The sequence below is a fragment of the Muscardinus avellanarius genome (genome assembly GCF_963383645.1).
Source record: "Muscardinus avellanarius genome assembly, chromosome: 16".
Taxonomy (NCBI): Eukaryota; Metazoa; Chordata; class Mammalia; order Rodentia; family Gliridae; genus Muscardinus; species Muscardinus avellanarius.
The window spans coordinates 26,479,666-26,494,740 of NC_137802.1; the positions used below are offsets into that span (position 1 = coordinate 26,479,666).

Sequence of the window (15,075 nt, forward strand, 5' to 3'; positions counted from 1 at the left end):
TATGGTCATTCTTGCTTTATTTATAGTCTCTATTTCCTCTATAAATATGAAGCATATATCACACATTTTTCAATTAAGTAAACATAAAAACTTAAAACTGTAATTGTCAAATCAAAACATTTAAATGAGTGATGTGTACATGTATGCCTCTACCATCTTGTACTCTCTTAAGATGTGTAACTACAGCTGGGAGTGGTGGCTCACGCTTGTAATCCCAGTACTTGGGAGGCTGAGACAGGATCGTGGTTGGCAGCCAGTCTCAGCTACTTAGGGAGGCCCTCTGCAACTTAACAAGACCCCATTTCAAAATAAAGAATAATGGCCGGGCGTAGTGGTGCACGCTTGTAATCCCCGCGCTTGGGAGGCTGAGACAGGAGGATCGCGCAGGTTCAAAGCCAGCAGCGCTGGCTTAAGAGACCCTGTTTCCAAATAAAAAAAGTATATAAAAAAAATAGGTCTGGAGTGTAATCCGAGGTAGAAGGGTTCCCAGGAATCCCAGTATCACCAAAAAAAAATAAAAAAAATAAAAAAAAATAAAAAATAATAATAAAGAGTAAAAAAAATCAGGCTGTGGGTGTAGCTCAGAAGTAGAATGCCCCCTGGGTTTGATCCTCAGCACCATAAACAACAACAACAAAAAGGGTGTATGATTATAATGTATCAGTTTTTTTTAAAGCATATGCTTGAAAAAAACATCTAAAAATTTAATATTTTAAATTTTAATTTAACGTCGGGCGTGGTGTCACACGCTTGTAATCCCAGCGCTTGGGAGGCTGAGACAGGAGGATTGCACAGGTTTGAAGCCAGCCTCAGCTACTTAGTGAGGCTCTCAGAAACTTAGTGAGACCCTGTTTCCAAATAAAATATAAACATAGGTATGGGAGTATAGCCAGGAGGTAGAAAGCCCCTGGGTTCCACCCCCAGTACCACCAAAAAAAAAAAAAATTATATATATATATATATTCATTTATTTACTTATTTGCAGGGTTGGGAATTGAACCCAGGGCCTAGCATGTGATGTTTTTAATATAATCAAATATTAAGTAAATTTTAATTTTATTATTTAAATAAAGCCTCAATCAGACGCTAAATAAGATTTATATATTATGAGTGATTAACTTATACCTTTTAAGTTTTAATCTAATTTTTCCTCCATTTCTTTCCTTTTGCAATGTACTTATATAAGAAAACTCATCTTTTTTTGGGGGGGGTTGGTACTGGGGTTCCTGGAAACCCTTCTATCTCCGGGCTACACTCCCAGACCTATTTTTTTTTATATATATACTTACTTGAAAATCGGGTCTCTTAAACCAGTGAGGCTGGCTTTGAACCTGCATGATCCTTCTGTTTCCGTCTCCCAAACGTGGGGATTACAAGTGTGTGTCACCACGCCTGGCCTAAACTCAATTATTTTTAATGTTATTCTTTTTTCCAGCCAAGTATATATCACTTTAAATTTTATTTTATTTTTGTGTGTGGCACTGGGGATTGAACCTAGGGGCATTCTACCTCCAAGCTACATTCTCATCCTTATTTTTACTTAGTTTGGTTATTTATTTATTTATTTTATTTACTTTGGTACTGAGGATGGAACCTAGGGGGTTTCTACCTCTGGGATATACTACCAGACCTATTTTATATTTTATTTGGAATCATGGTCTCACTAAGTTGCTGAGAGCCTCTCTAAATAGCTGAGGCTGGCTTCGAACCGCAATCCTCCTGTCTCAGCCTCCCCAGTGCTGGTATTACAAGCATGTGCCATCACACCCAGTTTTCATTTTTATTTTGAAACAGGGTCCTGCTAGGTTGTTGAAACTTGCACTGTTGCCGGGCGTGGTGGCGCACGCTTGTAATCCCTGCGCTTGGGAGGCAGAGACTGGAGGATTGCGCAGGTTCGAAGCTAGCCCCGCGCGCTGGCTTAGGAGACCCTGTTTCCAAATAAAACTGCAAAAATAGGTCTGGGAGTGTAGCCCGGAGGTAGAAGGGCTTCCAGGAACCGCAGTACCACCAAAAAAAAAAAAAAAAAAAAAAAAAGAAAGAAACTTGCACTGTTTGCTGAGGCTGTCCTTGAACCTGCTATCCTCCTATCTCAGCTTCCCAAGTACTGGGATTAAAAGTATATGTCACCATGCCTGGCTCACTTTAAAATTTTAAATTAAAATTTACTGTTGATGACGCACACTTGTAATCCCAGTACTTAGGGAGGCTTAGACGGGAGGCTCACAGGTTTGAAGCCAATTTAGTGAGGCCCTCCATAACTTAGTGAGACCCTGTTTCCAAATAAGAAATACAACTGGGCTGGGGGTTTAGCTCAGAGGTAGAATGCCTCTGGGTTAAATCCCAGTGCCACAAATATAAATAAATAAATTATTATTATTGTATTAAACTAAAACCACCTTTAGTGAAAAGGTATTACTCACTTTAGAAATAGTTAAATATATGTTTCTAAAATAGTTTAGATGATTTCATAAGGAATATCTACATCTCCTTTGGAATTAAAATGTTTATACTTGGAAATTTTTTTGTATTTAGAAAACAATAGATTTTCTAGTTTCTTCAGCGAAAAAAATCTCATCATATACAAATAACTTTTTCATTTCTGTATTTTATAAAACCTGTAATTAGCCAGTATTACAAATTCACATAATTTGTGATAGAAAAAAGTTTCTTTCTCATTACATGATAGAAAAAAATTTTAACCTGCATATTTAAAGCTTGAAAAAGGCAATTAGAAATTAGTGTTTTACTTGACATCTTTCGGACTCTGAACTCTGAATCTGAACAACATACATCCTGTCTTGGGGGAAAACAGAATTCAGTGAGTGACAGTGTCCATTAGACGAAGCTATTTTACACTTCAAATCTATCTGCTATAATTAGAGGTTATCTAGAGGAAAGTGACAGCCATACACTTTAAACCTTGACAGAGAAGAATGAGGCTTTCTTACTCCATATGTGAAAAGGCTTTTGTAGAAAACCCATGTAAGACAGAGTTAGACATTTGCACTACAGCTTTTGGCTATGCTTGTAAGCTTCGGAGGTATAATGTTTTAAACTCTATCTAGAGCTTTTTCTATGCCTGTTGTTTTATGCCTATTCCTTTTACTCTAAAATGTTATTAGAGGATGGCAGGCCACAGTATTTCTAGGTGGTAAAACAGTATATAAACCAGCAGAAATGATCCAGAAAGCTCGAAGTAACATAAATGAGTAAGTGAGAAGGAGTAATAGAGTTTCAAGCTCCAAACTTCATGTCTGACTCCCCATTTAGAAAGCTGGGGTTTCTCTATAACCTCACGATTATTTGAGGGAATAAATTATGGGAGATTAGCCTTATGATGTAAATCGAAAGACTCTTATAAAGACTTTGGCTTGTAAAGAGTCAAAGCATCCCCAAATACCACAAACTTTTCAAAGGATCTCAAACACAAAGAAAGCCGACTTATCCAATTGAAAAATGAATTAAAGTCACATCTTAAGTGATGCTCATTACTAAATAGTATCTCTGCACATTTCTCAATTCTTTTAAGAACTGGACAAAAGCTCATTATGTTAGCTGTTTTTTAGGATTTTAATTTCCATGAGTGACTGCATGATGAACAAATTGCTTAGTTTCAGTCATCCCTTTATCAGTAAAGCAATTAACTGCCATGTGTAATGTCAGTTCCAAATATAAAGACCAGAAATTTAACTGTTCATTCATAGAACAAACATTTAATGAGTTTCTCTTCTGCCAATGATTTAAAGACAAGAATAAGGTACTTATAAAGAAGCTAGTTTAAAATGAAATCCTGTTTAACAAAGGATCTGCCTCTATCCTCTGACCTCTTAATAGGTTCTAAGTTCTTTACTTTTTTTGCTTGATTCAGAATTCAGAGTCCAAAAGATGTCAAGTGATATTCTTTATAAGCTACACAATTATTACTTTTTTATAGAGTTGTAACATTAAGTACACAAACCCTAAGAATATAACTTGAAAAATTTTTGTACACACACATGTCCATTAAGTACTACCCAGATCAATAAATTAAGCATTTCAACACCCTATAAAGCCCCCTTGCAACAAAGAGGAGGAAGAGGAGGGAGGGAAAGGGGAAGAAGGAGGAAGAAGGAGAGAAAAGAAATCCCCTGACACTAGGTTCAGTGGTGCAAGTTTATAATCCTAGTACTTTGGTGGCTGACGCAGAAAGATTTTAAGACCAGTCTGGGCAACTTTGTGAACCCTATCTCAAAATAAAAAATAAAAAGGGCTTGGGGGGGGGTAGCTCAGTGGTAGAGCACCCCTGGGTTTAATCCCCAGTGAGGGAGGAAAAAAGTCCCCCTTTCCTTTGTACTAGTGTGTGTGTGTGTGTGTGTGTGTGTGTTTTAGTTACTGGGAATTGAACCCAGAGGCATTCTACCTCTGAGCTACATCCCCAGAACAATTTTATTTCTTATTTGGAAACAGGAAACAGGGTCTCACTAGGTTGCTGAGAGCTTTACTAAATTGCTAAGGCTGGCCTTGAACCTGCGATCCTCCTGTCTCAGCCTCCCAAGTATTAGGATTACAAGCGTGCGCCACCATGCCTGGCTCTACTCTCGCTTTTGTCACCATAGATTCATTCTGCCTGTTCTTGGGCCTTTACACAAATTGAATCATAAAAAGAGAAATCTTAACTGGGTGTGATGGTGCCAGTCTGTAACCCCAACACTCGGAAGGCTGAGACAAGAGGACCACGGGTTCGAGGCCAGACTCAGCAAATTAGTAAGACACTCAGTAATTTAGCAAGATGCTGTCTCAAAATAACAAGTAAAATGCTGGGCATGGTGGTGCGCACTTGTAATTCCCTGTACTTGGGAGGCGGAGACAGGAAGATCCGGATTTGTGGCCAACCTCAGCTACTTAGTGAGGCCCTCTGCAACTTAAAAGACCGTTTCAAAATAAAGAATAAAAAATAGTCTGGGGGTATAGCTCAGAGGTAGAATGCTCCTGGGTTCAATCCCCAGTAGAAAGAGAGAAAAAAAAAAAGTCAAAACTGCTGGTGGGCGTTAGCTCAGAAGTTGAATGTCCCTGGGTTCAACCTCCACTACCAAATTAAGAAAAAAGAGAAGAGTATGAATTAGGTCTTTCATGTATGGCTTCTTTCATACTGGTATACCTGTGAGGTTTATTCATGTTGCTATGTGACCCAGTGGTACATCGTTTTTATTGATGTGTAGTATGCCATTATAGGAATGGAATATTCCAATACACTTAACTAGAGTACTGTTGGTAGACATTTACATTGTGTTTTGTTTTGTTTTTTGTTTTGGTGGTACTGGGGGTGGAACCCAGGGGCCTTTCTATCTCCAGGCTATATTTCCAGACCTGGAAATATATACTTTATTTGGAAACAGGTTCTCACTAAGCTGCTGAGCGCCTCGCTAAGTAGCTGAGGCTGGCTTCGAACCTATGCGATCCTCCTGTCTCAGCCTCCCAAGTGCGGGGATTACAAGCCACCATGCCCAGCCTTGTTTTTTTATTTCTAGCTATTATTGTTATTATTTGTGGTTCTGGGTTTGAACCCAGGGGCATCTACCACCAAGCTCCACCCCCAAACCTATTTTTTATTTTGAAACAGGGTTTCACTAAATTGCCGAGGGCCTTACTAAGTAGCTGAGGCTGGCTGCAAACCTGCAATTCTCCTTTCTCAGCCACCCAAATACTGGAATTTCAAGTGTGTGCCAACATGCCCAGCTATTTCTATTTATTACTGAAGCTGCTATAAACATTCTTGTACATGTCTTTTGATGGATATAAGTATTCATTTCTCGAGTACTTAACAACTCAAGGGGTTCAATGGCTGAGTCAATGAGGTTAGTGAGTCATTTAACTTTGATGAAAATTGCCAATCTTCCCAAGTGGTTTTACAAATTTCTACTCTCATTGCAACACATGAGTTTCAGTTGATCAACAACCTTGGCTAACACTTCGTATGTCAGTCTATAATTTCAGCCTTTCTGGTGGGTATATGGTGACATCCATCTCATTATAGTTTTTCTTTTGTGGTAATGGGGATGGAACCTCTCTGGGTTTTGAGCTACACCCCCAGTTATAATTTTTTAGTCTATTTTTTGAAATGGGGTTTCACTGATTTACGAAGGGTCTCGTTAAATAGCTGAGGCTATCTGCGAACTGCCATCAACTCGTCTCCGCCTCTTGAATGCTAGGATTACAAGCAGGTGTCACCACACTAAGCTCATTATAGTTTTAATTGGCATTTTTCTAGTGATTATAGACTGTAAACACTATCAAATCTCATTATTATTATTATTATTATTATTATTATTATTATTATTATTATTATTAGCGGGTTTGGGGATAGAACCCAGGGGCATTTGACCTCTGAGCTACACCCCCTGCCCTATTTTTTTATTCTTTATTTTGAAACAGGGTCTCACTAAGTTGTGGAGGGCCTCACTAAGTAGCTGAGGCTGTCTGCAAACCTCCAGTCTCAGCCTCCCGAATGCTGGGATTGCAAACTTGCGCCACCACGTCCGGCATATGTCATTATTTTTATAAAATAAGTCTTTTTTTTTTTTTGTGGTACTGGGGTTCCTGGAAGCTTGTCTACCTCCAGGCTACACTCCCAACAGGGTCTCTTAAGCCAGCGAGGGAGGATAACAAGTTCAAGGTCAGCCTGGGCAACTTAGCAAGATCATGTCTCAAAATTAGGGTATTGGAGATGCTGTTCAGTGATCAGTAATAAGGCCTAGCACTCATATGGCCCTGAGTTCAATCCCCTGCAAAGTAAAACAAACAAACAAACAAAAACACCTTTTTTATTGTGGTACTGGGGATTGAATTTTTTATTGGGTACTGTGGCATTCTACCTCCAAGCCACACCCTGAGCCCTATTTTATTCTTTATTTTGAAACAGGGTCTCACTAAGTCACGGAGGGCCTCACCAAATAACTACGGCTGGCTGTGAACCTGCGATCCTTTTGTTTCAGATCAGACTATACAAAGAAATATGAACAATCCTCCTTTACCTCATTCTACCTTTGCTAGAACACTCTAGAATGGGTGAAAGCACCCAAAAGAAAGATGGCTGAGATCATTACTCTAGACCCTGCATTTTTTTCCCAGTCAATTTCATTCACTCTTCAATAGACTGATCATGTGCTGTACTTGTAGTGCTGCTGCCCAAAGATAAGAAGCCCAAGACTTATATTATGGGTCTCTTGGCAGGAATCAATTGATCTTATGGGGACTCTAAATGGGCCTTAAAGGATAAGTAAAAGTCTACAATGACATAAAATAATGTGCAGGTACTTTTTTGTGTGTGTGTGGTACTGGGGATTAAATCCAGAAGCAGTCTACCAACGAGCCATACTCCAGCCCTTTTTTGTGTTTTTGAGACAGGGTCTTACTAAGTTGCTGAGGCTGGTCTCGAACTTGCTATCTTTCTTTCTTTTTTTTTCTTCTTAGTGGTACTGGGGTTTCTGGAAGCCCTTCTACCCTTCTACCTCCGGGCTACATTCCCTGACCTATTTTATATTTTTATTTGGAAACAGGGTCTCTTAAGCCAGCATGGCCGGCTTTGAACCTGCGCGATCCTCCTGTCTCTGCCTCCCCAGCGCAGGGATTACAAGCGTGCGCCACCACGCCTGGCTAAACTTGCTATCTTTCTGTCTCAGCCTTTTAAGCACTGGGATTACAGGCATGTGCCACCATGTCCAGATGTGTATATGCACATTTTAAAAGAAAGGGTTCGTAGCTTTCGTTACATCCTCAGAGGAGTACAGATTTTTAAAAACCTCAACCATCATTTCTATGTTGATCATATAACAACTATGCATATGTACACACAAGTGTATAGATGGCGAAGCCTTTCAGAAAGAAAGTTCTGCCAGATTTTAAAGAAGTTCAGATTCCAACTAGACATTTGATGTGCCTAAACACCAAGCTTTGAATACTTAAATCCACTTGTTTCCCTGAGTTACTGCATCAAGGAAAGACTATCTTTTAAGATGGTGAGGCAGCTACTCAGATGTGTGTGCGCGCGTGCGCACGTGTTTGTGTGTGTGTTTCAGTCAGATCACGTGAAATCAATGTATTTGATACTTTGAAGATTTCTTTCAAAAGAAAATCCAAAGACTTGCAGGGCTTTGTAGTTGTTCTCTGACACATAAAAAGCCATCCAAATTAAAATCAGACCTTCCTACAATGACCAGGCTAATCTTTCTAAATGTCATTTTTAATATGACATTCCTTTCTTCTTCTTCTATTCAATTAAATCTTATTCTCAAAAGATTCATCTTAAGGGTTACCTTCCTATTTGAAGCATCTTTGAATTTTTAGGTCCACAACAGTTTTTATCTTGTCCTTAATATTATGGTACTTGGCTACCATCACTCAACTGATAAGTTTTAAGAATTACTGACACGTGGGCTTCAATCTCAGAGGCTCCAATTTAGTAGGTTTGAAGTGAGATCCATGAATATCTATTTTAAGGCTTTGTAGTAGTTTTCTTTATTTTTTAAAATTGTGGTATTGGGGGATTGAACCCAGGGGCATTTTACCTCTGAGCTATACCCGCAGCCCTATTTTTACTTTTATTTTTTAACAGGGTCTTACTAAGTTGCTGAGGCTGACCTTAAACTTGTGATCCTCTTGTTTCAGCCTCCCAAGTACTGGGATGACAGGCATGAGCCACCACGCCTGGCTCTGCAGTAATTCTAACATACAAACCTATTTGGTGGGCCAGCCCTCTGGTAAGTATGCAAAACAGACTGTACATACAGGCAGGCCTCCCGTAGTGTCTTGTCATCGTTTTATCATATTAAAGACAGAGACTCCAGAAGCTAATGTAGTTTAGGCACATAGGATGCATACAATACATGTTTACTAATGAACATGGGCACTGGAGCCAGATGGATCTGCACTCTACTCTGTGCCAGGCTGACCTTAGAGATATTAACTCTAAGCTTCTGGTTCCTCTGTAGAGTTGACAAGCCCCATTTGACAAGATTTAAAGGAATAAATGAGTTAATGTACGTACAGTATTTAGCATACTGCCTAAACAAACAGCAGCATGTGTTAATACCTGGTCTACTCCTTCAAAAGGACAATGTCTTAAATTGGTTTGTTTTGTTGTTGCTGCTGCTTTGTATCCTCTGTATGACCCAGCACTATTGCTCTTTCCACAGGACACAAATACATTTGTTCTCTAAACTACATCAAAAGCCAGTTGCCTCTTAAAATTGACATTCCACACATACCAGCCTTGAGATGCTTTTGGGGGACAAATATCAATAATAGCAGAAATTCATTATGTATAAAATAGTGCCATGCCATCATTATCTCCAATTATCCGTCTCATTTTTAAACATTCCTATAGGTATCACAGGCTCTCTTCTTATGACAGAGCTTAGGAACTCCAAAAGGTGGTTGTGTGTATGTGTATGTATTTTTAACTAATTTATTTTAATTCCTTTTTGTGGTACTGGGGATTGAACTCAGGGGAATTATATCTCCAAGTTACACCCCAGCCCTATTTTATTTTTATATTTATTTATATATTTTTTATTTATATTTCAAATATTTATGTATTATTTATTTATTTGCAGGTCTGGGGATGGAACCCAGAGGCATCTGACCTCCAAGCTACACCCCCTGCCCATTTTTTATTTTGAAACAGGGTCTTACTGAGTTGCAGAGGGCCTCACTAAGGCTGTCTGTGATCCGCGATCCTCCAGTCTCAACCTCCCAAATGCTGGGATTACAAGCATGCGCCACCACGCCTGGCTCTTATTTTTATTTTTAAAACAAGGTCTCCTAGGTTGATAAGAACCTCACTACTTGCTGAGGCTGACCCTGAACCTTTGATCCTCCTGTCTCAGCCTCCCAAGTACTAGGATTAAAGGTGTGCACCACCACATCTGGCTGGCATAACTTTTTTGTTTTTTTTGGTAGTTGTGGGGATTGAACCCAGGACCTTTCACATGCTAGACAAATGCTTTACTACTGAGCATTTGGAAAATATCTCCAGTCCTTTAAAATTTTAATCTCTATAATTATATACAGTTATTTTTGTTTTGTTTTGTTTTTTTTTTTTTTGCAGTACTGGGATGGAACCCAGGGACATTCTACCTCCAAACAACACCTCCAATCCCTATTTTTTTATTCTTTATTTTGAAACAGGATCTCACTGAGTTGCTAAGAGCCTAAGGAGCTGAGGCTGCCTGTGAACCATGATTTTCCTGTCTCAGCCTCCCATCACTGGGATTACAAGCTTGCACCACCATGCCTGGCTTATTTCTGCTTTTACCATGACCATTTTGCAAATGTTTTAGAAAACTTAGCCCTTGAAAAAGTTAAGGTCCAAAGCTAGTGTGTGGTGGTACAGGTTTGTAATCCCAGTATTTGGGAGGCTGAGACAGGAGGATTGCAGGAGCAAGGATAGCTTCAGCAATGTTATGAGACTCTCAACAACCTAGGTAGATCTTATTTCAAAATAAAAATAAAATAGCGCTGGCAATGTAGCTCAGAGGTAGAATGCCCCTGGGTTCAATCCCCAGTGCCAAAAAAAAAAAAAAGAAAGAAAAAAGAAAAGGAAAGGAAAACAAAAGAAAACAACACAAAAGAAAAGAAGAGAAAGGAAAAGAAGAGAAGCATGGTAGCACATGCTTGTAATTCCCCAGTACTTGGGAGGCTGAGACAGGAGGGTCACGGTTCGCGGACAGCCTTGGCTACTTAGCGAGGTCCTTCACAACTTAGTAAAACCTTGTTTCAAAATAAAAAAATATAAAAATAGGGCTGGGAGTGTAGTTCGGAGGCAGAATGCCACTGGGTTCCATCCCCAGTACCGTGCAAAATAAGTAATATAATATTTTCTACTTCTGCGCTACACTCCCAGCCCCTTTTCGTTTGTTTTGAAACACGGTCTTGGTAGGTTACTGAGAGTCTTGCTAAGTTGCTGAGGCTGGTCTCCAACCTGTGATATCACTGTTTCAGCCTCCCAAGTAATGGGAGACAGGTGTATGCACCACACCCAACAAATTGTATATTTTCATTGGTGTGATTTTCATAAGTTCAGTTTATAATCTTTTCTTACAGTGTTTACTGGTCTTTGGAAGTTAATTTGTTACTCTATAGGAATGAATCATGAGCAAAGATATGATCTAGCAGCTTTTATTATATCACCCATTTGTGTGTGTGTGTGTGTGTGTGTGTGTGTGTGTGTGTGTGTGGTACTGGGATTTCTGGAAGCCCTTCTACCTCCGGGCTACACTCCCAGACCTATTTTTTATATTTTTATTTGGAAACAGGGTCTCCTAAGCCAGCGCGGCTGGCTTCGAACCTGCGCGATCCTCCTGTCTCCGCCTCCCAAGCGCGGGGATTACAAGCGTGCGCCACCACTCCCGGCTTATCACCCATATTTTATAAAAGCCAAGATTGGTCTGAAGATAATAAACCACTAAAATTCTTAGTAAGTCAATTTCTGAAACCACCTTTGAAATATTTCTTCATCATGGGCACTTTTACTTAAGTCTTTGGTATTATACATAAGGCTTGTACTCTTTGATACTGGAGTGGTACCAACGCAAATCCAAGAAATAACTAAGCACGTAGTAGTCATCATTTTAAATCACACATATAAAATCTGAGGACCAGTCATAAAATACTAACTAGAATGTCATGTACCACTGCATCTGACACATACCAAACTTTTAATTCAGTATTAGTAGAAGAGAAGCTATCTCTCAAAGCAGAATGAGTCTACGTGTCCATAAGTCATTACATTTCTAAACACAGCCATAAATAAACTAACATTTATTACCTAAGGGCTGTACAGTTTTCATAGAAGAAGCTATTTTCCTACAATCTCTAATTTAACCTCTTATTTTAAAAAAAAAAAGGATAAAAATAAAGCACTTATAATCAGGGACCAGCTGGGCGTGTTGGCGCACGCTTGTAATCCTTGTGCTTGGGAGGCAGAGACAGGAGAATCACACAGGTTTAAAGTCAGCCTTGCTGGATTAAGAGACACTGTTTCCAAATAAAAATAATATAAAATAGGTCTGGGAGTGTAGCCTAGAGGTAGAAGGGTTTCCAGGAACCCCAGTAACACCAAAATAATAATAATAATAAAAATAATAAAAAATCAGGGACCAATTATTCCCACTTAAATCACTTACTAGGTATTACACTCTCTTCTTGTGTTCAATATTTGTATTATTCCTCAGCTAACCATGAATATTTCCTCTGCATCAATTTATATTTGTCTGTCAGTCAATAAATCTTAGAATTCACTTAAACCTGATTAGTGGTCAATCACAAAGAGTCTAAATTGTATCAAATTTCCAAGCCCCTTAATAAAAACCTTGGCAGTAGTTTCTAAATCTATTTTTTTCTGTAAGTACAGGCTCCTTTACTATAGGATTGAAATATATTTTATAGCTTATATTCTTAGAATTAAAAATAATTCAGACTGACAAATGCAGAGTACATATCACAATGCTGAGGCTAACATGACACTTAATAGGTGTAATGTTTTATAACTTGCATTTAGGCTTGTGTATATCATACAATTGGAAGGGTCATTTTCTTTTCTTTTTTGTGGTACTAGGGATTGAACCCAGAGGTATTCTACCTTCAAGCTACCCCCCAGCCTGATTTTATTTCTTATCTGGAAACAAGGTCTCATGAGGTTGATAAGAGTCTCACTACTTGCTGAGACTGTCCTCGAACCTGCTCCTGTCAGCCTCCCAAGTACTGGGATTACAGGTAGGCACCACCACACCTGGCTGGCTGGCTGGCTGGCTGGCTGGCTGGCTGGCTGGCTGGCTTCCTTCTTTTTTGGTGATGGGGATGGAACCCAGAGGCATTCTACCTCCAGGCTACAACCATAGCCCTATATTATTTTTTTACCTTGAAACTGTGTCTAAGTGGCAGATGGCCTCACTTAGTTGCTGAGGCTACCTGTGAATCTCCAAACCTATCTCAGCCTCCCAAGTACTGGGATTACACATGTACGCCATCACACCCGATGGGAAGTGTAATTTTCAAACCTTCAAATAAAATTCTGGTGAAATGAGCTCCCCAAGTGATTCTAATAATCCACCAAGGCTAGAAATTACTGATCTCAACAGTGAAAAATTAATGACAGTGATAAGAGTTTATAGCCGGGTGTGGTGGCGCACGTTTGTCATCCCAGCACCTGGGAGGCTGAGACGGGAGGACTGCAGTTCACGGACAGCCTCAGCTACCACTAAGTGAGGCCCTTTGCAACTCAGTGAGACCCTATTTTAAAATAAAGAATAGCCGGGCGTGGTGGCGCACGCTTGTAATCCCCGCGCTTGGGAGGCAGAGACAGGAGGATCGCGCAGGTTCGAAGCCAGCCACGTGCGCTGGCTTAGGAGACCCTGTTTCCAAATAAAAATGTAAAAACAGGTCTGGGAGTGTAGCCCGGAGGTAGAAGGGCTTCCAGGAACCTCAGTACCACCAAAAAAATAAAAATAAATAAAATAAAATAAAGAATAAAAAATAGGGCTGGGGTATAGCTCAGAAGTAGAAAACAAAACAAAAACAATAAAGACTATATATAAAAGCAAAGTAATGAAAGAATACACCTTAGAAACTGTTTGTAAGTCAGGTATGGTGATGCATGCCTGTAATCCCAGTACTTTGGAGACAGAGACAAGAGGATTGCAGGTTCGAGGATAGCCTTAGCAGGTAGTAAGATTCTCATTAACCTAGAAAGTTTTATGTTTCAAAAGAAAGGATAAAAAGAGTTGGTGGTATAATTCAGAGGTAGACTTCCCTGGACTGAATTCTCAGTGCCACACAAAAAATAAAAAGAAAGAAAAAAAAAGAGAGAGAGAAAAGAAACTGTGTTTGTGTGTCCCTTCCAAAAGGAACGTGTTAACTGAAAGCCTATCAATAGTATTCTGTAACCTCACTGATGTGCCTTACTGCTCTTCATGAGAGTTTCGGCATAAAACAGTAACTGATTTCTAAATTTTACTTGCATGTACCCCTTTTAATTCTCTTTTGCTCTTTACTATTTCAATGAAAGTAGGTTATGGAAACAGTTTCCCCAAACACCAATTTCACTTACATTATCATGTTTAAAAAAACACAACATCTTCAATTCCCGGAAGACTCTTTTGCAAGAGACCAGATTCTGGAAGACGTTGGGCATCTTTTTGAGTGCTACTCTCTTTCCATCTCTTGGATCTGTTACTGACCTAAAGAAACAATATTTGGGGGGAAAGAAAAAAGACATAGATATTAATTCCAAACTATGTTCTCCAATGATTCAGATTATGACAAGTATTTTTATCTTAAAGCACTCAGCAATAAATCCACATAATAATACTTATGTCATCAGTGAAAAAGATTAGAATACATGCGAAAAAAAAAAAAAGTTCAGTGACCCAAATCATATGTCATGCTGTTTTATTTTGTGTGTGTGTGTGGTCCTGGGGATAGAACCCAGTGGCATTCTACCTCTGAGCTTCATCCCCAGTCCTATTTTTAGTTCTTTATTTTGAAACAGGGTCTCACTAAATTGCAGAGGGCCTAAGTAGCCGAGGCTGGCTGTGAACCTGCGATCCTCCTGTCTCAACCTCCCAAATGCTGGGATTACAAGTGTACGCCACCACACCTGGATTGCTGTTTTATTTTAAAATTTTTATTGTATGTGTAGCACTGGGGTATGAACCCAGATGCATTCTACATTCAAGATATATCCCAGCCTGATTTTACTTCTTATTTGAAAACAGGTTCTCACTACGTTGATGAGAGTCTTACTACTTACTGAAGCTATCCTCTGACCTGTGAGCCTCCTGTCTCAGTCTCACAAGTACCGGGGATTACAGGTGTTTGCCATTACTTCCTGCTTGCAGTGCAGTTTTAAAAATCCCTGTCTAAGCCTGGCGTGGTGGCGTAGGCTTGTAATCCCCGTGCTTGGGAGGCGTAGACAGGAGGATCACGCAGGTTTGAAGCCAGCCGCACTTGCTTAAGAGACCCTGTTTCCAAAATAAAATATTAAAAAAATAGGTCTGGGAGTGTAGCCCCGAGGTATAAGGGTTTCTAGGTTACCACACA

General features: G+C 39.5%; 1 protein-coding gene across 1 annotated transcript in view; it reads right to left on the bottom strand.

The window, feature by feature from the left end:
- Nucleotides 1-15,075, bottom strand: part of NLK (nemo like kinase) — a gene marked incomplete at both ends in the record, with an annotated part of 173,364 nt that overhangs the window by 70,567 nt on the left and 87,722 nt on the right. Inside the window, one exon of the mRNA XM_080712385.1 lies at nt 14,084-14,213. Within this exon, the coding sequence (XP_080568511.1) occupies nt 14,084-14,213 (130 nt within the window). The remainder of the gene's footprint in view (nt 1-14,083; nt 14,214-15,075) is intronic.